This window comes from Danio rerio, chromosome 8, assembly GCF_052040795.2.
Source record: "Danio rerio strain M-AB ecotype USA chromosome 8, GRCz13ab, whole genome shotgun sequence".
In the NCBI taxonomy this organism is placed as follows: domain Eukaryota; kingdom Metazoa; phylum Chordata; class Actinopteri; order Cypriniformes; family Danionidae; genus Danio; species Danio rerio.
In genome coordinates, this window is record NC_141028.1 from 23,275,059 (window position 1) to 23,301,273 (window position 26,215).

The following is a 26,215-nucleotide window of genomic DNA, read 5'->3' on the forward strand; positions in this document are numbered from 1 at the left end:
TCATTTAAAAAAATTGGCAACAACACTGTGTAAAAATTGTATGAAGTGAAATCAACATAGAACTTGCCATTGTACTGAATGACTCCCACATTCTCATATAGTACTGCACTATGATCACTGACTCTAAGTTACTTTAAGAAGTTCTACAGTGTTTTTTAATTTTTCACTCAGCCTATTTCTTAACATTTTTAAAAGTAGCTTGCCACTGGAGAATCCCTTCGTTAACTGATCATCAATCAACTGAAGTGTAAGCTGCCATGACCCACTAAGCACAATTTTTATATGCAGTAAACAGTAACACGTTGAAAGAAATTGTGCCGCAACAAGTGTGATATCAGCTTCCAGGGAGATCTAGGTTAAAAAAGACTTTTACTGTAGTTTGCAAGTGGGCACATATAAACACTGTTTTTTGTAAACCATGTAAAGTAATTTCATTGCAGTAATGAAATGTGCATCTACCAGCTGTGAGGATGGGTATCTGTATAGGGAAAAACCCTGTATTTCCCTGTCTAGGGAAAAACACTGACAATTTTTTAATAATTATTTTTAGGAGGTTTTCACCATTTATCGAAATTGGACAGTGGAGGTTACAGACAGGAAGGTATTGGGATTGGAATCGAACTCCTATGTCTTTGTGCTGCATGTCGGCACGCTTAACCACTAGGATAAAACTGTGAAAAGTGTCTTACATTTATGTACTGCTTTCTATCTTTTTTAATTTATTTTTTATTATACAACACCTGAGGTTTTGGGTGACTAAATGTAAGGATGTTTTTCACTTTTTAATTTAGTTACTTTTTTACCACTGACTATACCGAACAAAAGTGATGTTCTTTCTTAATAATTTTTGTGCTGGTTCCCACTTCAAATAAAGACTCTTGAGGTCAGGATAGACCGGAAAGCAAAATTACGTGACACAAGAAGTCTTCGTTTTCTGTGAAATTGATCAAAATGAAGTTTGATCATGATTAAAACAAGAATGAATGTTTATTTATCTGTTTTTAAGAAATACTTTCAACAACCAGAACCGACAAGATAACAGATTTCATCATGATATACAGAAAAATTCACGCTTAATTTGTCTTTGATGGAAAGAATAGAGAAAAACAAGGCTGAAAAAAGTAGTTCTCTGGTGCACCTTCAACTAAATATTACACAGTGTGAATGTTTTTTAAATACAAAAATAATTAGATTAACCGCTAGTTTCTTTTCTACCAGGTTTGTGTAATTGTTTTTTTTTTTTTTTTTTTTTTAAAGTTTACACTTAATTTTAGGTCACAATTCATGCTATTAACAAACTATTAACTGAGACTATTAACTTAATAAGCTATTAATTAGTTGCTTATTAATAGTTAGTAGGGTAGTAGTTGCATTTAGGTATTGGGTAGGTTCTGGGATGTAGAATAAGATCGTACTTAACAGCTATTAATATACAGTTAATATCATATTAATAAGCAGATTATACGCCAGTATTTAAAAGTGACTTAGGTGTTAGCTTACTCTTTAATTTTCCACACTTTTCCACACTTATGTAGGTGACGTTCCTCATATTTGATCCAGAACATGTGGCACTTTCCATTTTTACAGTTTGTTTGAAATGTATTTTGATAGTTAAAAGATAAAAACACAACATGACTAAAAAAAATAAATTCCATTAAACATAGAGTCTATGCGAAGCACTAAAAATGATCTGGGTTTGGCAAGGCATTACTGTTCATATCAGCGTGTCATCTGTGCACTTCACAGGCCACATATATAAATCCTCACAGATAACTGATATTTTTGGGCTGTTTATCTACAAGGCTAAATGATACTGGGAAGGCTATCTGTACATTGCAACAGGAAATGTCACTACTCCGTCACACCATCCAGATCCAGGTTAGCTATAAAAGTGCTGGATTTTTGCCTGTGGTCACTGCAATCAGGCACGATGAAACTTGTGATCTTGGCTTTGTTTATTGCTGGCGGTAAGATGGACGTTAAAAAAGGAGCTAAAAAAAACTGTTGTTCTTTTAATCCTCTGTAGTAGATTGAGGATAGATTTCACTTACAGTTTGCACTGAAGACAACGAATTTGAGCAGCCAGTAATTTATCATTTTATGTATTTTAACAGCCTACGGTTGTGGGCAGCCCACCTACAAACCCATCGACTCGAGAGTGGTGGGAGGAAGTGATGTCAGACCCAACAGCTGGCCATGGCAGGTATGATCTCCACAGTTGATTGTTCCCATCCTAAAATGCTTTACAATCAAATTATGAACACACTAATATGTATTGATTATCTTTTGTTACACTTCCTTTAGAGACTCTGCTGACTATAAGTAGCTTTGCAACTACTTTATGTCAATTATTATTAAGCCACATACAGTATACAATGAAGTTAAAATCAGTTGTCAGTTACATGTTTCCTTCCTAATTCTGCTCTGTATACACACTTTAATATTGTTCAGGAGTGACCGCTGTATTCTGCAACTGAATGTAGCTACAATAATGTTTACGCTAATGTTATGCAGGGTTTATGGAATCGAACTTTAAAGGATAGTCCAAATTTTTTTAATTCTGTCCTTATTTACACACCCTTTACTTGATTTATTTTGAAAATTCTTGATAAACACTAATAAAAATGTTGGAAACTGGTAACCATCGACATAAATAGCAGGAAAAACAAATACTGTGGAAGTCAATGGAGAACGGTTTCCAACATTCATAAGATTATCTTTTTTTATATCTAACAATAACGAAACAAAACAAAAACTCAAACTGGTTTGGAAGGGTGAGTAAATGATGGCAGCGTTTTCTTTTTTAAGAGAACTAAAGGATGTTATTAGAGATATATTAATGTGCATCAAAGATGTGCCTCTCTTCTGCTCCTGCTCAATAATGACACTTAAATGGCATAAGAAATAACAGAAAAAGTGGCACAAACCTTGACATTTGATTTGCTAGATCTCACTAGAAAAAACAAGAACATGCCCATAAGAAACTGAAATAAATACAACAAGTTTATCTTGACAATAAGATCAAAATATTGCTTCTGCAATCTATAATACTTACTCACTTTCTCACTCAATTTCCTTTGGCTTAGTCCCTGGTTTTTCAGGGGTCACTACAGTGGAATAAACCTCCCACACTCTAATAACTGTATTAATTTAAAACATTTATGAGCCAATCCTAAACAACAAACCCAAAAATCATTTTAAAAAAGTGGAATGGCAACACAATAGTTTGCTCTGAGAAACAGCCTTTCAAAAAACCTTCTGTCTTTTGTATTTTTGTTTATATATATATATATATATATATATATATATATATATATATATATATATATATATATATATATATATATATATATATATATATATATATATATATATATATATATATATATATATATATATATATAAAACAATGTTTAAGTGCTGTTATGTTAAATAATAAAAAAAAAATAGCTGGAACCAAAGTCATGCAGTTTACAGGAGCAGATTTATAATTTAGGGAAGTAACAAAGTTTTATCTGTTAATAATTCTTTGGTTGTGAGACAGTTGTGAAACCACGTGTCAAATTCTGTGTGTTACTTGCCCAAACTGTTTTTTGCAATTTCTAAGTGAAAATTGTTTTCAGACTAGTTTTTTCTGTATATATTTACGCATCTTCATCTCCTCAATATTTCAGGCATCTCTCCAGTACCAGAGTGGCTCCAGCTTTTACCACACCTGTGGTGGCACCTTGATCGACAAGCAGTGGGTCTTGACCGCTGCTCACTGCATTAGGTAAAAAAAAACAGCTACTCTTTCTCTAACATTAAGAATCTTTAAACCAGAAACCCACTTTCAAAAAAAAAAAAAAACTAAATTTGCATTGCGAAATAGTCTAAAACTTATTTAAACTTTTTTTGCCAAGCAGCAGCCGAACTTACAGAGTCTTACTGGGCAAGCACAACCTGCCACTCAGCAGCGAGTCCGGCTCTCAGGCCATCTCTCCTGCCAGGATTATCGTTCATGAGAACTGGGACTCCTACAATATCCGGTTGGTCCTCGTTTCATTTAAAAGCAAGAGAACAGAAGTTTAATCTAAGAGCATGTTTTTAATGCATGTGTGTCTCTCAGCAATGACATCGCCCTGATCAAGTTGTCAACTCCAGTGACTTTCACTGACAAGATTTCACCTGCTTGTCTGCCTGATTCCGGCAGCATCCTTCCTCACAACTCCCCCTGTTACGTCACCGGCTGGGGACGCCTCTGGAGTAAGCCTGCATCTTTTGCATCGCTATTTTCATCATTTTAATCACAGACTTCAACATTCAAAGACTAAATTATTTCTCCAATGTATCCTCTAAATACAGTTAAAGGCAAAATTATTATCTGATTTTTAATCAGAGAGATATTTTTTTCAAATTTTTTTTTGAATATAATACATTTAATCACTTATTTATAATAACTAATTTATTTTGTCTAGTTAATTTGCAGTTTATTCGTATTTAGATTAAAGTGCAATTTAATGCTTAACTTAGACTAACTATGTGGAAGAACAAAAGAACTTTGACCAGATCCTAAGGGAGACTGGAGACATTGAGACCGAGTGGTCCATGATCTCCAACTCTTTTGTTGACACGGCCAGAAGGAACTGTGGGTGGAAGGTGCTGCCTGCCGGTGGTGGAAGTTGGTAGTAATGGGGCCCAGGGGCAGACCCAGGACATGCTGGAGGGACCATGTCTCTCTGATTGACTGGAAATGCCTCGGGATCCCCCTGGAGGAGCTGGAGGAAGTGTCTGGGGAGAGGACAGTTCCCTCAGATCTACCTCCTGAGACTGCTGCCTCCATGACCCAGCCCCAGAAAAGCGACAGACAATGAATGAAAGAAGGCTTTTAATCTAGCCAAACTGAAATAATTAAGACTTTCTCCAGAAGAAAATATAAAATATAATACTAAAAGATTTAGTTGGGAAATATTAGACAGAGAATACAATTTTCACAGGAGGGCTGATAATTTTGACTTTAACTGTGCAATGGTTCCTGGTTTGTAGCAATAAAAAAAATCATTATTTTGTAAATTTCAGCCGGTGGTCCCATTGCTGATATCCTGCAGCAGGCTCTGCTCCCTATTGTGGATCAAGCTACCTGCACTAAATCTGACTGGTGGGGCAACCTCGTGACCGACCTCATGGTGTGCGCTGGTGGAGATGGAGTTGTGTCCAGCTGCAATGTGGGTTTGATGTGCACTTACATTTACATTTTCATAGACTTACAACTGAGTGTTCTCTGATTCAACAAGAAGAGGCAATACACACAAGAAATACTAATTTTACGAATTAACTGTGCTCAGAGAACTAAGTGATAGAGTTGAGGGTTGAGAGTTATTTTAGTATTTTTAGTATTAAGTGATTTTTAAGAACATGACTGGTGCAAATGTAGGTAAAAGTGTCAGAAAGATTAAAAAAAGTGTTTTTACTACAGGTGGTTTGTCAAGCCCACTCACCTGTGTGAAGCACACTCAGAATTGATAATGTTTTAGGTTGTTGTGTGGTTTTTATCCTTGATGTATTTGAAAATGCACCCTAAAAATATAACCTGACTGCTGCAGGGTGATTCTGGTGGCCCTCTGAACTGCCAGAGACGTGACGGCACCTGGGATGTTCACGGCATTGTGAGTTTTGGCTCCAGCTTGGGCTGCAACTACCCCAAGAAACCCTCCGTCTTCACCCGTGTGTCTGGATACATTCCCTGGATCAACAAAGTGAGTATAGAAGCTGCTGGTGACTGAACAAACAACATCTTTTCTTTACTTTCTGTCGACACATTCAGATACCTTAACTGGCCTTCTGTTTTTCAGGTGATGACCTCTTATTAAAGCTTAGAAGGCGTGGATACCTCAAATTAAACAACAAAATAAATGTGGGATTAATAAACATGATTCTCCAAAATTCTTCTCTTTGTCTGTTCTTGGCCTTTTTAAAGAGGTAAAAAAAAAGAAACATTAAAATATTTTTCCACTGTACTTGGTTATGTATCGTGGCATAATCAAGATATTTTCTTATGCAATGATGGAAAAAGTAAGACATTTCTGAGAAACAGTTATCTGGATGTACACCAACAAGAATTATGTAAAACATGTAAAACATTCTACTGATGACACTGCTTCAAAGTCACAAGTAATTAAGCATTTGCTGTTCTAACCAGTTACCGTTTTATGAAAATAAATAAATATATAAATAAAAGAAGCTGTAAATAAAATATTTTACCCCAGTCCAAAGACATGGAGTATAGACAAATTGGCTTTTGTGTGAGTGTGAATGGGTCACACTCAGGATTTTTGTAATTAGCAACACGCCCATTACCATATATTGAATATTATGTTTATTATAGTATAATTCCTTCTGTTGATTTTTTGAATGAATGATAATTAAATTTAAACCGATTTAAGACAATGTGAGGTCCCTATAAATAGAATTGCAATAAATAGTATTCTGGAAATATAAACAAATTTTTATTTTGATACCGTCAACACACTTAAAACATTTATAGTGAAAAAGTAATAGAATATAGAGATAAGATGAGAGCTTTAGGGTTGGGTACAAAACGAGTGTCTCATTCTTTTCAAGCAAACTAGGTCACAGAGTATGCATGAGTGCGAATTGTCAGACAACTAAAAAAAATCACTGCTGTTATTAAAGTCTCGTGAGCTCAGGAGGAGTTCCGAAAAAATACTGAAATTGAACACAGTCTACTGCTGCATCAAGAAATGCCACCTTGTTGCTCTCATTCATATTGCTTTAAAAATAAACAAAAACATACTCTGATGCTTTAAAGATATTTTATTATTTGCAAATACAAATCAACAAGTCTGTATTTATTAATAATAAAAAAGAGCCTGTGATGTGATTTTTCAATCACTCTGGTCCTGTAAAAGTGCATTCACTTATTGGTGTCACTTAATTTCTGATAGGCTATTCCACATACAGTGTAATGTTTTGTATTAAAAGTTTTTAATTATAACAGCAACATGATTGTTTTATAAAGTATTCGTTCATATTTGTAAAGTACAGTTTCGTCGGAGGAAACAGCTGTGGTGTAATTAAGTGAACAAAAATGTTACAGTAGATGGAAAACCGACTGCTCTAGCGTGACATTTAAATACTGAAAAAGAACTATGCAGATATTATAACTGTATCGATATATTAACAATTTTCTGCACCTCTGTGGCATGTGGATTTAAGGATGATACTTATCTTCCACATTCATAACATGTATTTTGACAAAGTTTGCCACATTTCCTGTGAGGGAAGGCTATAAGTAGGGGTGGGCAGGGCCAATAAATGTTTTTTAAGAACCCCCTTGCTTGCTGTCGATGTTGTCCAAATTGGGACCTAGAAATGTTTTCCTGAAACTGCAGCCTATCCAGTGGGTCCCACTGTGCTCTAACCATGGGTCTACAGTAGCTGCTCACTCAGACTGACAGTCAAGCCACTGCGCGCGGTGTTAAAGGCGGGACTCCGCGTGACTTGATCGTGTTACCATGGCACTTGTACACAACCTATTGTAGACAGACAGCAGAACATGAGGAGAGGTGTCGAACAGTGAAAAACCTAAAGGCCTGGTGAGTTTTTTTTAATAAATGCGTCTTTAGTATTTAAATGCAGATTCGTGTTAACTTAACTTCGTGTACAACTTGTGTAAAGTTCAAGACAGAATAATTAGCCCTCCTGAATTATTATCCCCCTGTATGTATGTATGTATGTATATATATATATATATATATATATATATATATATATATATATATATATATATATATATATATATATATATAGTTTTAATAGTTTATTAACTCATTTCTAATAGCTGATTTGCTTTCTTTACCATGATTACAGTACATTATATTTTACTAGATGTTTTTCAAGACTCTAGTTTTCAGCTTAAAGTGACATTTAAAGGCTTAACTAGGTTAACAATTGTAGGCTAACTAGGCAAGTTTTGGTAATTAAGCAAGTCTGTAGACAATTAAAGGGGGTCTAGATTGACCTTAAAAAGGTTTAAAAACAATTAAAAGCTGCTTTTATTCTAGCCAAAATAAATTTACAAAACTTTATCCACAAGAAAAACAATGTTACTTTGTTGAACGTTATTTGGGAAATATTTTAATTTAAAATTCTGACTTCAACTAGATTGTAGACTTTACATATGTGCAAATTTTTTTGCCATGCTAATAGTTTATTTTCGACCTTCTTGAAAATAGGCTATGTAAATAAGAGAATAATAGTGAATAATATATCTTGACTTTTGGGTGTTTGACTGGGGCCGAACATTTGGTGCTACACCTTTGGTAGATATAGCTGTTTACAACAGACTGCAATTAAATTTTAAATATGGGTGAACTAATTAGTAGGGACTTTTTATTTTTTTATTTGTCAGCAGGTTCAAATGAGGGGTTTTCTTAAAACGCCAAACTGGGTATTTAAACTCCAGCCTAAAACCACAACTATAGGAAGACACAAAGACTCTGACCTCTGTCTACAGGTATTAACCCTTATTGTCTCCAGTGTTTCCACTCAATATGTCATTTCAATTGGTTATTGATTTAGTATGTAATTATTCATTCTGATTATCTGATGATTTAATGTTGGATATGAAATGCCAATTCTTGCTGGATGAATCACTAGAGAGGACAGTCTTTAAGTGTTTTTGTCATCTCATGTACTCAGAACAGTGGGGTGGATGAATATCATGCCACTATTGACTGGTGTGAAGCGGACAGCTGCTATGTTATCCGTGACTTAAACTCAGCCCACGGGACATACGTCAATGACTGCCGGATCCACAATGCAACAGTGCGTCTCTCTCCAGGAGACCAGCTTCACTTTGGCTATGGAGGATCAACCTATGAGCTGTCCATTGACAACGAGAAATCAGTAAAATTAGCAGTATATTTGAACCTTTGTTGTTGTTTTTGGAAATATAATGGAAAATATTGCAATTAATTATCTTTAATAAATAATATGATATTTTTATATTAAATAATATAATAAATAACATTCAAATCTTTATAATGAAAAAACTTTTCCTAAACAGTTTCCTCATTTGGCTGCTCAGTCTCCAGTTCCACAGGCCTGGCCACGAGTTCGGACTACCTCTGCTTCACCCCATCCTCCAACCAGACCTCGTCCTATGAGTGCCGGAATGAAACGGGGTTCCACTACAACTGATCGAAAAACTCAATCTAGTAGACCAGGTAGCAGTCTTTTTCTTTCGTTTTAAGAAAAATATATTTATTGTCTGTCCAAGTTAAGTATTTTATGAAAGAAAGAAAATGGGTAAAAAAAGCCATTGCCAAAAAAGGGTTATTCTTGATAAATAATTTATATTTTTATAAATTATATATTTTTTAATAATTAAAATTGTAAAGTATAATTTAAAAAAAAATTTTTTAAATTACAACAATCAAATAACTAATAAAAGTTTAAGAGTTTTAGTAAAGTAACTGGAAAAAAATGTAATTGAGGCAAAACTGAAACTTAAAAACGATATACTTAAAAATGCATACTATTATTAAAAATCAACCTGACATGAAAAAAACTACGGTCAAATCTAATTCAAAATATGTCCAGTATAAAACCTAAAGCAGTACAGTTCCATAAAAAAATAAAATTAAAAAATTCAAACCGGCACCAAACGGATGGATCCTCATGGGAACCTCTGCTTCAACAACTTTTCATGTTTTGTATCTAAATGTAAACTTCAACAAACTTTTATAGTCTTTTTAGTGAATTGTATAATATTATATAAATATTTCTGACCTTGTATATGCAGTCAAGACCAAAATTATTCACACCCACTGGGTCCGTATATCTCCTGGAGTCTACATCAAAAACTGTCAGAGCAGAGATCATGATTGGACATGGGACGATAACCATTTTCAAGTATACCCCGGTTTGGAAAGTCAAGGTTTTAAAACTGCCAAAATTTTCTGTTTAACCGTTCCTAAGTTATGTGATTTTTTATTTACGTTTTTTTTTTTAATTAGTTTTTTAGGACAACAGTATCTCCAGCAAAACACATTCTGTTTTAAATTGTACAGCAATCTGTTGTTTTTGAAACAAATGAAGACAGCATTATTTAGCCTGACATCCCAGCTGGCACATAACATCATAGACAATAATTTTAGGTAGATGTAGGTCGTAATGTTTGGTGACCAAAATTCAATGTTTTGCCAGCGTCTAAGGACAAAGTTAATTTGACGTTCAAAAACGATGTCAAATGATTTTAATATTAGGTTGATTTTAGGTTGTGTTGGAAAGTGACCAAAATCTAATGTTGAGCCAACATCTTAAACCAACGTCACATTGATGTCAAATACTGACATTTATTCATTAGGTATGGCAACCGAAATCCAACATCTGATAGACGTCATAGTGGTAACATCAACACATTGTCAAGCTGTAACATCATTAGATGTTGATATTTGGATGATTTTAGAATATGACATTATGTTTACATTCTGTGGCTGCTGGGATGTTTACTGTTCCAAAATATTTAAAATGTTTCTCAAAATAAAATGTTTTGTGTTCAAATTGGAAAAAAAGTTTTTGTTTTTTTACCCAGACATTTAAAAAGAATATATTTTAGAGCAGTAATCACAATACCGTGAAACTGATATTTTTATCCAACGTTATTGTACTGTCAGAATCTTTTACTGGCCCATGACTTCCCTTGATATAGTTTAAAAATATAAACTGAAAACACCTAAAAATCCAAAGCTACAGGATATTTTTTTTTACAGTGCAGTATATTTTAGACAATGTTTTCCTTTGTTTACTATCCAACTGTATATTTTTTGCAGGAAGCTGGAGTGCTAACAGAGGATGTAATCTCAGAAGTATAACTCAACCTAACATTTCTCAAAACATCCAATGCCTTCCTATGGACGAGGTGATCAACATCCAGTTGAAAACACACCTTGCTGTTTACACATGAGCAGACACCTCATTTTAATATTAAATTTCTGCTTTTTGGTGTCAACTGCCTTCCAGTGATTTTTAGCTGCAGAAAACCCCAGCTTTTTTTCGGTTAAAAAATAAGGACTGACCCTTTGCTTGACCATACATACTATTGATATGCCTAAATAATACCCTGTTCTTCCTTAGGAGGAGAGCTTGCATCGCCTTGGAGAGGGACATATTCGTGTGTCTCTGTGCTTTGACGATGAGTCCCAGAGGAAGGATGATGCGATCGCGGCCCTGAAGGAGGAAGTGTCAGCTCTCAAGAGCCAGCTGTCTCAGAAGAAGCAGGGTGATCCAGATGTCACACACAGACTTCTCTGCCTGGAGAGTGACATCAAAGAGAAAAGGGATCAGATACAGCAGCTAAAGGAGCAGGTGTGGTAGAACATGTTCTGCTTTCTTACTTTACACTGTGTGTAGTTTTGTGATTGTAATGGATAATGGGATTGTGGGTCATTTTTATCTTAAATTGGTGTGTACATTAATTTTGCTTATCAGTCTCCTTTAACCAGTTGCTAGCAGCACATTCAGAAGGTTATTCCAAATAGCATATTCATGCACAATTCTGAACCATTTTGTAATATAAATAGTGTACGAAATAAAAATAACACTTTAAATACTCAGATGCTTATTCAACTGGTTAAAAGAAGTGTGGAATGTTGAACATTTCATGCACTCTACATTTACGTTTTGCTCATGTAGCGGAATGGGAGGGGCTATTAGAATCTAAAGTTTGATCATTTATTTTGGATTGGCCAAGTAAAATTCTCCTACAAAGATGATTATTTCACCTCCTGATTGTAAATGCAGTTTTACACATGAGTCATGGCAGGAACTATTTGATAGTTTGGACTTTTACCACAGCCATATCACCCTGCAGCCCAAGACCGTTTACTCACTGAAGCTAAGCAGGGCAGAGCCTGGTCGGTACCTGGATGGGAGACCGCATGGCAAAAACTAGGTTGCTGTTGGAAGTGGTGTCAGTGAAGCCAGCAGGGGGAGCTTAATCTGTGCTCTGTGTGAGTCCTAATGCCCCAGTAAAGTGAAGGGGACACTATACTGTCAGTGAGCGCCATCTTTCAGATAAGACATTAAACGGAGGTCCTGGCTTTCTGTAGTCATTTTAAATCCCATGGCACTTCTCGTAAGTGTAACCGGGGTGTAACCCTGGTGTCCTGGCCAAATTCCCACCATTGGCCCTTACCCATCATGGCCTCCCAATCATCCCCATCCACCGAATTAGCTTTATCATTGTCTCTCCACAACCCTTATAGGTAGTGTGTGGTGAGTGCATTGGCGTTATTGTCCTGTGACTGCCGTCGCATCATCCAAGTGGATGCTGCATATTGGTGATGGTGGGTTGGTGAGACTCCCCTCATGATTGTGAAGCGTTTTGGGTGTATGACCATACATGTTAAATGTGCTATATAAATACACATTGCATTACATACTGCACACTCTTACTCATACACTACGGCCAATTTAGTTTATTCAATTCACCCATAGTGCATGTTTGGACTGCTGGGGAAACTGGAGCACTTCTCATAAAGAGATGTAAGGAGTGTAACCGGTTGTCCTTGCCAAATTCCCATCATCAGACCTTACTGATCATGATCTAATGATCTGATCATAATCATCCTCATCCACTGAATTGGCTGTATCACTGTCTCTCCACGTCTATAGCTGGTGTGTGGTGAGCGCACTGGCGCTGTTGTCCTGTGCCTGCTGTCGCATCATCCAAGTGGATGCTGCACAATGGTGGTGAAGTGGGAAGAATCCCCTCATGATTTTGAATTGCTTTGGGTGTATAGCCATACACAGTAAATGCGCTACATTCATTCATTCATTTTCTTTTCGGCTTAGTCCTTTTATTTATAAGGGGTTGCCACAGCAAAATAAACTGCCAACTTATCCAGCATATGTTTTACCCAGCGGATGCCCTTCCAGCTGCAACTCATCACTTGAAAAAACCCATTCACACTCATACACTTTGGACAATTTTAGCCTACCCAATCCACCAAAGTGCATGTCTTTAGACTTGAGTGGGAAACTGGAGCACCCGGAGGAAACCCACACAAACACGGGGAGAACATGCAATCTCCACATATAAATGCTAACTGACCCAGCTGAGGCTCGAACCAGCGACCTTCTTTTAGTTAGATGTCATCGCTACCCACAGTGTCCCTGCTCCGCCTAAATGCGCTATATAAATATAAATTACTTACTTAGTTACTTGCTTTTACTGTATTTCACCATTGAAAGGATTGGCTGGCCAATCCTGGAAATGGTTATAATTTTCCATAAAAAAACTTTTTCTTTTGGTATGACAATATTAACTCATACAGTACATGGTTGACAATATAATAATGCACACGAGCATTTGGCACGCAACTACTGTATAGTTATATAAAAATACAAAGACCGTAAGGTTGGCTTCAGGATACATCCAACATACAGTATAAGGCCAGTTTTTCTTTTCTTTTTTTGATAATATGCAGCATAATTACTATTGCCATGCAGTAAATATTTAAGTTAGTTATAGCTGAGATTTATATAGGGTCTATTTGTACAGGGTGGGTGTAAAAACACCTAAGGATTAAACATGGGTTTTAAGGTCCATGTTTTAATACTGATTTTCATGGCCAATGCCTGTACTGTAAAAAAGGCTGGGATCCACACAATCCCTTCATCTCGTCTCAACTCAAATCGATTAAATTAAATTAATGGTTTTTACAATATTATGTTGACTGAACAAAAAGCAATTAAGTTATCCCTAAAAACTCAAGAACTTTGTTATTTGACTTCAATTAAAATAGGTAGTCTAAAGAAGCAGCAAATTTTTTTGCTAGTGTATAGAAGCTAGTTAAAAATGAATGATACTGTTATCATTGAAGTGTTATCAAAGTACTTATTTAAAAATGTAAAAAAAGCCTGAATATTTACATATGTAGTTTTTGTTTATTTATTTATTACAAAGCAACACTGCCATCTACTGACCTAGAATGCATAATACAACTTGTCATTGACGCCATTTAGTCAAAGCAGTTACAGTATGTAAACTTTTCACAAACACAAAAGAAAAACCTTTCCATTTTTGTTGTCATGTAATCATACTTTACATTTAGATTCCTATAATAGTTTGATGATAAAATACTGTATAAATGACAATACACTACTTGACAAAAGTCTTTCCAAGCCTATCCAAGTTTTAGGAACAACAAATAATAACTTGAATTCTAGTTAATCAAATGGTATTTGAAGTGGCTAATATGATTGGCAAAGGCCTCTAGATTACGGTGTACTCCAATAAATATAATCATGCTTTGATTATTAATTATTTAATTAGGACAGTGAGGTCTGACTTTGCTTAGATAAAAGTCTTGTCAATTAACAGAAATAATAATGTACAGTATAGAATATAAAGTTATGGTGCAGTGCAAAAAGAATTAGCATCCACACATCTCTGCAGTGACTCAAATAACTTATTAATAAAGTTGTCTGGAATGGAAAAGAGAGCGTTCTTGCAGGACTCCCAAAGTCCATCAAGATTTTTTTTGGATTCATCTTCAATGCCTCCTTCATCTAACTCCAGATATGCTCAATAATGCTCATGCCTGGTGACTGGGCTGGTCAATCCTGAGCACTTCGACCTTATTGCTTTCAGGAAATTTAATGTGGAGGCTAAAATGGGAAGGAGCTCTATCCTGCTGAAGAGTTTACCCTCTCCTGTGGTTTGTAATGTAATAGGCAGCACAAATGTCTTGATACCTCAGGCTGTTGATGTTGCCATCCACTCTGCAGATCTCTTGCACGCACCCATACAAAATGTAAACCCAAGCCATGATTTTTCCTTCACCAAACTTGACTGATTTCTGTGAGAATCTTGGGTCTATGCGGGTTCCAACCGGTCTACTGCAGTATTTGTGATGATTGGGATGCAGTTCAACAGATAATTCATAAGAAAAATTGACCTTTTGGAACTTTTCCAAATGATCAACTAGAAGTCAAGTTATTATTTTTTGTACTTACAACTGGGATCAATGACAAGATTTTGTCAGGTAGTGTACAGCCATTATCTTAAACACTGCATAAACATTAATTTAATGTTTCACAGAACTTTGAAAGGTTGACGTAAAACATGCATCTTTCACATTATTTATATACTTTTATCAAAATGCCCCAAATCCTTTGCATTAAAATCCATCAACAAATATTGAAAGATCAATGCCACTGAAGTCTGCTATACCAGGAAAAGGCAAAAACACTCATTACAGATAGTAATTATTCAAGTTTCTTTATATTTAAGGTTTAATTTAAGCAATGCTTGCATTTTGGTGAAGCTATTTCTCCACTTTCCAAATTCATCGAAAATCTTTCAAGGGCTAATTAATAATTAACTGCTGCGCCTCATTTCAAGCTTGATCTGTTTAATGGATGCAGATGCTGGAGCTTCAGAGATGTTCTGGAGAGATGCTTGAACAGACTGTGACTGAGAGAGATCAGAAGATCAGCGCTTTATTAGAACAGATGGATAAACTCAGGAGACAAAATTCTTCCTCTACAGGTATGAGGATGCTATTAAATGGATGACATGTATAGGTCATTTACATTCCTGTCATGTGGAAAAAAAATATATAAATACTTTATCACAGAAAATCATATTTCACACAGGGTTAAACTTAATTTATGTACATTTAAATGTCTAAAAATACACTTTATACTCCATTTATAGTTCATTTATATTCATATTAAACTTCAGTTTGAAGATATTACTACTATTAAACTGTATTTTCTGTATTTTATTTCGTACTTTCTATTCATCCATTTAAATTGTATTTTATATTGTACTTTCTATTGTTTAAAGAGTCATGATTTCAACAAAACAGCAAAATTGTTTATAATAAAAGTTTTTGTGACTAAATTTTGAGTAATATGGATGGAAATACACTGTTTTGTAGTGAAATTACAAATAAATTATTGCATAAATAGAAATATTTTGACATTTTTGTGGCATGTCTGTATAGTGAGTAAGATAACTTGTTGGAGATAAAAGTTTTAGCACACAAACATTGAAAAAAATACGTAAGTCTTAGCAACTTACTAGATAACATATGTTTGCAAATATCCAAACTTTGAGTTAAAAATAATGCGTAAATGCAAAAAAATAAAAAAATTTATTTTTTTTTTTTTAATTTGAGAAACTCTAAAGTCATCCAACAGGTCTAATACTAATCAGTACCATATTTGTTGCATGCATGCACCATCCTGTCAGATCTGTGGAGTTACTTTGTGTTTTCTTTCACTTTCAGCACTGGTTAGCAGTCTGCAGAGAGACTTGTCTGCCCGAGAGAAACAGGCTCTAAAACTAGCCGCTGAGGTGGACAAGCTCAGACAAGATGTGAGACGCAGAGAAGCCAAACTCTCAGGCATTATGGACAAGGTTCCTGTATCCCTCTCCTTCTACAGCTGTTCAGCTCTCTAGGTTAACACGTAGCTTTCAAAGTGTTTTATCAATAAAAGATCACACTTTCTCTGGTCTGATCTTGTTTTAGAAGTTGAAAGACTCCCAGAAGCATCAGAGTGAGCTGCTCGCCAGGCAGAGCGAGGTGGAATCTCTCAACAAAGTGAGTGTTTTATGAAGAACACCTTTACAGGCACAATAATGCACTGGTAACTCACAAAGATGACCTTATTGAAATAACCCCATGTCAGATTTTACATGCAAACCAATAACTTGGCAAGCAGGAGAAAAATACTCTAGTGATTTGTAGTAAATACTATAGTGTTTTTGAACCATACTATAGTAAAGTACTTGAATCATTCTGTTTTGGCTATATAGTTGCTGTGGTAATACTTTAGTATTATAACACAAATTCTACAAGAATATGGTACATTATACTACAATACACCACAGTTTACTGTAAAGTATTACTGCAGTGAATATTTTTTAGTTCATACTAAACTAAAATTCAGCTATTTTAATTGAATTAGAACTAAAGCAGCATTCTACACTGCTCTCATCACCACTTGGATTGCTGAAATATTCCACAATATAAAATAAATGTTGGCTTTTTATTCTCATATTCATATATGTTAAGGTGCTTTGACACAATGTACATTATAAAATATGCTAAATAAATAAAGATGAATTGAATTGAAAAAAGGTATGCTGTTGGTATGCTATTTCCTATAAGTCTCTTTTCAAATAGTTTGGCCAAGAATAAAAGCAGTTTTTAAAAATAATAAAAAAAAAAAATTAAGGTCAATGTTATTAGGGCACTTAGGATTTTTTCTGATTGTCTACAGCAGAGATGCCCAAACTAGGGCTTACAGGCCAAAGTTGACCCATGGTAACCTTTGATTTGGCCTGCTGTCCCATCTGAGAAGAGAGGGAGAATGATGGGGAAGGTTGGGGCAAATTCCTTCAACAGAAATCATCAATTCTAATTTAACAAAACCATTTGTTGTTTGTTTACTTGCTTAACTACAAAAAGCAAACTGAAAATAAATGTTTCAATTAAATGTAATGATTAAAAAAAATGTAAATACCGTTAGAGAGGACAATGCATTGAACTCCATTATGTTATGAATGTCACTGTTTGTTTTTACCGCAATAAGTTCATTGTTAAATGAATGAGTGTGTATGGATGTTTCCCAGTGTTGGGTTCCAGCTGCGTAAAACATATGCTGGATAAGTTGGCGGTTCATTCCTCTGTGGCGACCCCAAATTAAAAAAGGGACTAAGCCAAAAAGAAAATGAATGAATGAATGAATGAATGTATAAATGAATCAATATTAGACAGGAGTTACTTTCTCAAGTTTAATGTAATACCTTTGGATCGTCATTAGACAAAATTTGGGCACCCCTGGTCTACAGAAGAAATTGTCCAATATTTAATTTACTTATCTTGCCTACTTAACATATTAACCTGGTTAAGTCTTTAAATGATACTTTTTAAGCTAAATACCAGAATCGTGCAAAATAAATAGAAAAATATTATGCAATGTCACCATGGCCAAAAAATTAAACAATTATTAGAGGGGTTAGACGGCATCTGTGGACATTAAAAATATCTGTGGATTTATGTGGACTAAACTTGCGAGTATTGTAACTAAAAACTTAAAACATTAAATAAAAAACAGACATTTTATTCTTTATTTAAGGTTAAGAAAGCTTTTTAACTTATTAACCTTAACCTTATTTAGGATTGCAAATCCAATTAGATCCGCTTGTTTGGTAAACAAAGTCTCTCATAAGATATATCCAATGAAAGACAATTCATTCATGTTGTCCCAACACAAATCGATTAAGTTAACTTAACACTTTTAAAAATGTATGTGGATTGAACATAAAAAATTAAGTTGTCCCAATGAAATCTCAAGAATTGTGTTGTTTCAGCTCATTTTAATTAAATAGTTTGAACAAATAAAAAAAAAATTTTTTTGAGTGTATGTAAATGGACACTTTTGCAATTTTTTTATATATATTTCACATTTGCAATGTATTTTATATATGTAAAATCCAAATATGAACTTGTATGTCATATATGTCATTTGCATATATTGACATATGTCAGATTTCTATGGGGTCTTTCCTTCTCTGCTACTGCAAAGCATCTGCTGCATCTGTATGTGCCTAAATTAATTCCTGTCACACATCACACTGCACACTTCAGTAAACTGACAGAGAGCAGGTTAATACGTTTACAAGCTGGGTGAAAACAGGTTAATGTGTTTACATGATCACATGCATTGTCGGTTTATTAAACGCAATCGGGTGAAGAAGTGCATGTAAACATACTCTTATCCATTACTTACCTCCAACACAGCTTCCCACAATCCCCAGCTCCGGAGGCTGATGCCTTGTCCATCAGGCCACTGGGCCAGATAGTATTCATTTATGAAATTAGACGTCATGTATCTGTTGATTATGTGTGCTGTAGGAACGAGCTTCGCTGCTGACAGAGCTGGAGAAACTGAAGCAGCTTCATGAGCAAACACAGCAGCGAGAACAGAGAGTTCAAGAAGGGCTTCAATGTACTAAATCAAGGGTGAGCAAGCTTAAGACAGGGGAAAAAGTCAGGTAAAATAACTCCTGTATCTTTTTTGATAACCTATATGAAATTTCTTTAAAGTTTGACAGTTTTCGCGAGCAGATTGTCAAGATTGCACACGTTTCTGACAAGCAACCAGACCAAGAGGTATAAGAAAACATTTCAGTTTAATCTAAAGACAAGTTTACATGAAATAATTTGAAAATTGCTGAAACATTTAAAAAAAGTTATCTATAAATATTTGTTAATGTCATTATAAATGTATTTTTTTCTTTTAAATAAATTCTATGGTATTATTTTAAATGTCACAAAAATTTGATTTTGATACACTTTTATTGAAAAAAGACTTCATTCAAACAATCAAATAATTGTGGTGCCACATTACACATGACATATACACAAAAAAAATACATTTGACCTGCATCCATATATTGTTTTAAACAGTTTTATTTGGGAAAATAGGAATAATGGGTCAAAATAGTTAGCAATAATGAAAATAAACCCTTTCTAAATATATATTTCTCTTTTTTAATTACATTCAAATTCTAGGATGATACGTTAAATGTAACTGAAAACTTTTTTGAATAATCACAAATAAATGTTTTCCCAGTTCTGGGTTGCGGCTGGAAGGGCATGCACTGTGTAAAACATACTGTATGCTGGAAAAGTTGCTGGTTTATTGTGCTGTGGCGACCTTTGAAATAGAGACCAAGCCGAAGGAAAATGAATGAATGAATGAGACAAATAAATGCTTGTTACATGACTGTAGAAATAAATAGAAACTAATCTGATATCATCACGATTGAGCAGATTTATAAACAAAAATACTAATAATATTATATATCATATTTATATTAATGAATTAATATATTAAAAATTAAAGATATTTACTAATCTATAGGTATTGACTATGCTCATTCTTTGCTAAGTCATGGAAATGTGTAACTTTTGATTTAGTGGTTAAATGAATTTGTACATCTCATTCATACAAATTAGTATGATTTGCTTATGCCCAAATGATGGTTGGGTTTAGGGGGTGGGGTCTGGTGCCACGACCTCGTTTTAAAAATCGTATATTTTTATATGACTGAACTCAAACAAATTAGCCACCAGACTGACATACTATTGCATGAAATAGTTTCATTTTCTTGTGAGATCAGGCTCACTTATTGTAGTTCAACTTTTTCATACTTCTGATGTCACATGACATTATAAATGTAATATTGACATCACATTTTTATAGAAATAAAACATGCATCTGTTTAAAAAAAAGTTGACTGGAAAACTTTAAATATATTATTTTATTTTATTTTTTGTCATTTTGAAGCCTGCCAGTTTCATTTTGCCACTTTCATTCTGAAATATCATTTTGGAGCGTGTCAACTTCATTCTGAGTGGCCAGAATATTGCAAAAATCCACAGGAGTAAGAGAGGTTTTAACAGATATGAAAGTGTGAAAACTCTGCCAGATTTTGCATTGTCGGATGAACTTGTTCATGCAGGTGCTGCACTGTTTATCAGAGAAAATGGAACAGATGGAGATGTACAAAACCAAAGTGCATGACTTTGAACTAAAACTCAAAGAGCAAGCTCACACACAGAGGAAAATGTTGGACGAGAGCCAGGAATTTAGAGCTAGACTGCACGAATGTCAGGTATTATGTGGTGGAAACATTGATTATGCCGTGTACAGTTGTTTATCTGTGTTACAGCAATGCACACCATGCTGCACAGCTATGTAATGTCTGTTTGCATTTGTCTATAGAGTCGAGTGCAAGATGCATGTATTGTGGACACAGTGCAAATGGAAATAGCTGGTCTGCAGGAGATGAATCTGAATCCTGTGCTTAGTTGGGTTCAAGAGCATTCCCTCTACACACTGAATCTCCTGCACAGTGTATTGCTGAATATGACTCAGAGGTTACAAGAAGCAGGTCTTGATGTGTCAGTGAAAACTGGAGGTATATGCTTCCGCTAAAATTTAGCATGGGTTTCACAAAGCGAGAATTTCAGTGTTCAAGAAATGCATTACAAAAATGAAGGTGACACTTTATTTGAAGGGAGTGTTCATAACACTGTCATGACACATTTATAATAATGAGATGACACATTCCATGAATAAGGAGATTTTATACATGCTTATTACAACTGTCATTATGTGTCATTCGCTCAGTTATGTCATTGTTTAAGATGTCTTTGTTATGAAAAATTGACATGAAAGCTTGACATTATTAAGACAGCATAACCTGTCATAAATCTGTCATAAACATGATTGTCATTAGGCCATTATAAATCTTTCAGGAATATTTTTCTGATCACTTTTCAATGGAACAAATTAATTAGTCAGTAATTTGTCTCACTTAAAGTGTCTCAATACTCTGTCCGATAAATTAATAAAAGCGTGATTAATATTTAATAACATTTTATAACATTTTAATTACAAATTCCATGTGTGCCACTCTAATAACAAAACTGTTATAAAATTACACAATTCTAATGGCCGCATGGCAATTAAGTCTATAACAGATTTATGACAATTTATGTTGTCTTGGTTATGAAAAGTTGTCACGACAAAGGCAGAGACAAGTGTATTTGTTTATGTCAAGCTGCCATAAAGACATCTCAAACAGTGTCACCTTTGGAATTAAAATAAAACAACTGAGTGATTGACACTTAATGACAGTTAAGTCATTAAGCATGCATAAAATCTCCTTCATATTTATGATGTGCCAAATCATGATTATAAGGGTTTCATGACTGTCTTATGAAGGCTCCCCTCAAGTAAAGTGTTAAAAAATTAATTAGACCTCAAATTCAATGTGTTTCAAATTCAAAAGTAGCCTTAATAACTGTCATTTGTTTTTATGTAGGAGTATTAGGTGCCTTACATATTTTGTGCCAAAACCTCAAGGACACCCAATCAGAGCTGAGAAACCTAAAGGTAATGCACAAAGTATTTCAATATCAGTTATAGATTCTCAAAATCTGCACTTAAATTAACTTGACTGTATTTGTTTTCTATACTGAAGACAGAGATGCAAAAACTTGAGGACACAAACATGCAGAGCAGAGATCTTGACAACAGGCTGGAGGTCATGCAGAGGCAGTTTGAGAAGGAGAAACTTCAGGTGCCTCTTTGAAACACCACAAGTCAAATTAAACTCCATTTCATTCAGTCTCTGAGGCATAGACCTCTTGAGGGATGGTCTCAATTAGATTGTCATTTAGCTTTTTCAGATATAATTATGTGAAACTCATCCTAGTTCCATTGGAAAATAATAAAAGTGTTACAAGGAAATGAATCCAAGTTGATAGACTAGATTAACTTCATGAATTCAATTCATCAAAATGTGTTTCTCCGGACCTTTGACCCATTAATGATGTAGGCAGCCGAGGGGCAGAGTGAGATGAAGAACACACTAATGCGACAGTTGGAAGAGGCCACGGCTGATCTGCAGTCAGTGAGACAAACTGAGGTGAATCAAAACTACACTCTAAAAAATAAATATGTTAATTATCGTAGCAGTCACCTATAGTTATTCACTGGTATTTTTTTTACAATTTGGTTCTCCATTTACACATTTGAAGTGCAATGTCTGCTCCAGCAACTTTTGATGTTCAAAACTGATCTCTGCATTTTTATTGCCATTTTTAGTAGTTTGATACATTTTATATGAAATAATATACTCTATTTAAATAAATCAGTTAAAAAACTGAAAAATTACTAGCAGTTTAGATTTTGTACCACAATTTACATGACATATCCAGACAATTTATCATTTCAAACTGCTAAAAATGTCAATGTCAAAAGCTACTTTGAACTATTCAATATAAGTTGTTTATTAGAAGAGATGCAATTTGCAACGGTACATAAATAGAAAATACAGGACACTGTTGATTAACTTAATCTTTTAGTGTGTGAATTAAATGTATTACCTGAAAAATTAAACTGCTCTTAGCACTGAAAAGATGCTACATCTATGAATTTGATCTGTTTTTTGAGATTTTTTAATTAGTTCTCTGCATATATTATTATGCCATATACATCATGTCATAATATATCATATAAACTATTTTTCCCTTTGACATATATTGACAACTCAAACCCAATCAAGTCAAATCAAATCAAATCAAGTCAAGTCAAGTCAAGACAAGACAAAGCAAAGCAAAGCAAAGCAAAGCAAAGCAAAGCAAAGCAGATCCAAAGTAAAATGAGCCCAAACCAATACTAAACCAAAATAAAGCAAGCCAAACCTAAAAAAACAAACCCAAACCAAAATCACACAAAGCCAAACCTAAACGAAACAAACCCAAAACCAATACAAACCATACCAAAACAAACCCAAACCCAAAAAACAAAACAAAACAAAACAAACCCAAACTCAAACTCAAACTCAAAGCAAAGTGAAGCGAAGCGAAGCAAAGCAAAGCAAAGCAAAGCAAAGCAAAGCAAAGCAAAGCAAAGCAAACTAAACTAAACTAAACTAAACTAAACTAAACTAAACTAAACTAAACCAAACTAAACCAAACCAAACCAAACCAAAACGAACCCAAACCCAAACTAAATCAAACCAAACCTAATCAAGTCAAACCAAAGCAAACCAAAGCAAACCAAAGCAAACCAAAGCAAACCAAACCAAACCAAATCAAACCAAAACGAACCCAAACCTAAACTAAATCAAACCAAACCTATTCAAGTCAAATCAAATCAAAATCAAGTCAAACCAAACCAAACCAAACCAAACCAAACCAACCCAGACCAACCCAGACCAACCCAATACATTCCAAAACCAACCCAAAACAAAACAAAACAAAAACAAAAATGACTTTTATCTTATAATTTCACACACAACACACAAAATGTCTGTCATTCAGCTCTATGGATATGACAAATTTTTTTTGCCATTCAAGAGTGCCTTGCGCAGGGACATCGAGAACCTTAAAGCTGAATGGCAAACTGAGATGGAAAAAGCAAAGATTCAAGAGGCAGAGTTAAAAAAAATGCTGCGTGAATTACATCTCAAAGAGGAGGAGCAGACGAAAAAGATAAAGCAGTGTGAGGAAAGAGAAGCAATGGCTGAAGAAGAGCAACGACAGCACCGGGTCGAGGTGGAGGAGTACAGAGAGCAGGTGCGACAGCATGCGTTCACCATTGTGGCCATGGAAAATCAAATAAACAAAGCCAAGTGGAGTGAAGAAAGATGGAGAGAGATGGAAGACCAAAGAGACTTGCTGAAGGAGCAACTCAAAGGTGAGACACAGTTTCATTTTTCACCAAGAGAGGGCGCCTTCCCAGCAGCCCTATAGGTTCCCAATTAAAGCAAATTTGTGCAACAGATTTTATGTGTCCTACATACATGTTCTGTCTTCATTATCATGTTTACATTTCTTTTTACCACAGAAGCGCTTGATAGACTGGAGGGCTTTGAAAGCAAAAGCGCATCACACACATCAGAGAAACAACCGGAATTGGATCAAACCGTAACATCCCTCCGGTATAACACAACAGAGCACTCATGAATATTAACCACAGAAATCAATATTACCTACATATAGTATATACCTGTACTGCCTAGAGTATCGCCTGAAATCTGCACACTGTTATTCTAAACATTTGACCAATTTAGCCACTAGTTGTGATTGTAACGTTGAAGCATTACTGTGTAAAACACTGTCTTTACTGTGAGTTGAATATTATCCATAGTGTGAGGTCTCGTTAATGCATTATGTATGATGTTCGTTATTTATTCATGCATTATTTATGAAACTGTTGCTTAATAAGTAATTACACAGTCCATGCCTCTCTCTTTAAATCATCTGATATATCAGGCACTGCTGGAATGGAGCCACAGATACATCTTTTTTTCTATCTCAATTCATTTTTACTGCTTCTGTCAAAAGCCTAAATAGTTTATACATTGTAAATACAAGCATTATCAACACATTAGGGTTATTTTAGTATTATTAGTAAACATTGACATTTTTATATACAGTTTAGATTTAGAGTTTAGTTTTATTTTCTCTTTTCATTGATGTTTTAAATTGTGTAAAGTAGTTTTTTGTAATTTTATTGCATTTAAAAAAAGAAGTATTAGTCAAGTCAAGTCAAGTCAAACTACATTTATAGAGCACTTTACAAACACAGAAGTGAGCCAAAGTAATGTACAGAAAATATGCAACAAAAATAGACCTAATAGTATAAAAAATACATAAAATGCAAGATAAAATATAGCTAAACTAATACATTAAATAAAGTGATTAAGATCAGGTGCCAAATGCCAACGAAAAAAGTTTTAAGAGCTGATATAAATGAGAACACAGAAGAGGCCTTTCTAATGGGCAGCGGCAAATCATTCCAAAGTCTAGGACCTGCCACAGCGAAGCACGATCCACTCTAAGCTTACGTTTTGTTTTTGGCACACTCAGGTGAAGCTGATCAGCTGACATGAGAGTACGAGTGGGCTTTTAGGGGTGTATCAGCTCAGAGATATAAGGTGGGGCAAGACCATTTAGAGATTCAAAAACAAATAAAAGAATGTTTAACTATATTCTAAAATGAATTGGCAACCAATGAAGCGAAGCTAACACGGGGGAAATGTGGTCATATTTGCAAGTACCAGTTACCGGGCGTGGTGCAGCATTTTGCACCATTTGCAAACGGGCAATAGCTGACCAGCTACTCCCCACATACAGTGCATTACGGTAATCTAACAGAGTGGTCACAAAAGCATGGATCACTGTCTAAAACTATTGTTTTAGTATATATTGCTTTATTTTTGCTAGTTGTCTTAATTAAAAAAAGCTAGTTTTAACCACCGCCCTAATCTGATTATCAAATTTAAAGTAAAATTTTACCCCTAAATTTGTGACTGTAGGCTAAATATGCTGAGCTATTGAGCCCAAATTGAATAGAAGAGACCCAACGGTACGTTCAAAAACCATTACTTAATTAAAACTTAAATATAAAAGTATTAAAGTATTAAAAATGACTTAAATACTTATACTTAAACAATTTTTAATACTTTCATACTTTATTTACATTTATACATCTATTTATTTACATATATTTATTTATATTTTTGTTAAATATTTTTACATACACAAATATATTACACTTACATTTAGATTTATGTTTAGTTACAATTCATTTTAAAATATTCAATTAT

General features: G+C 34.5%; 2 protein-coding genes across 5 annotated transcripts in view; both read left to right on the top strand.

Annotated features, from left to right (window-relative positions):
* Positions 1–1,913: 1,913 nt before the first annotated feature.
* On the top strand, positions 1,914–5,922 carry ela2 (elastase 2). Its single transcript, NM_001139464.1, is given in 8 exon segments — positions 1,914–1,967; positions 2,115–2,203; positions 3,675–3,772; positions 3,906–4,028; positions 4,109–4,245; positions 5,059–5,204; positions 5,583–5,735; positions 5,832–5,922. Coding segments are annotated over 8 exon segments (801 nt in total). The 5' UTR covers positions 1,914–1,930; the 3' UTR covers positions 5,850–5,922.
* Positions 5,923–7,527: 1,605 nt separating this feature from the next.
* Positions 7,528–26,215, top strand: part of fhad1 (forkhead-associated (FHA) phosphopeptide binding domain 1) — a 29,244-nt gene continuing 10,556 nt past the window's right edge. The window contains exons 1-18 of one of the 4 annotated variants that reach the window (XM_087262580.1): positions 7,528–7,595; positions 8,411–8,515; positions 8,701–8,907; positions 9,089–9,227; positions 10,836–10,924; positions 11,140–11,370; positions 15,436–15,559; positions 16,305–16,435; positions 16,548–16,619; positions 18,939–19,046; positions 19,131–19,196; positions 20,552–20,704; positions 20,815–21,010; positions 21,920–21,990; positions 22,079–22,177; positions 22,436–22,525; positions 23,961–24,300; positions 24,451–24,544. In XM_087262580.1, the coding sequence (XP_087118706.1) occupies positions 8,420–8,515; positions 8,701–8,907; positions 9,089–9,227; positions 10,836–10,924; positions 11,140–11,370; positions 15,436–15,559; positions 16,305–16,435; positions 16,548–16,619; positions 18,939–19,046; positions 19,131–19,196; positions 20,552–20,704; positions 20,815–21,010; positions 21,920–21,990; positions 22,079–22,177; positions 22,436–22,525; positions 23,961–24,300; positions 24,451–24,544 (2,306 nt within the window). In that variant the 5' untranslated portion in view covers positions 7,528–7,595; positions 8,411–8,419. 4 annotated transcript variants of the gene reach the window in all.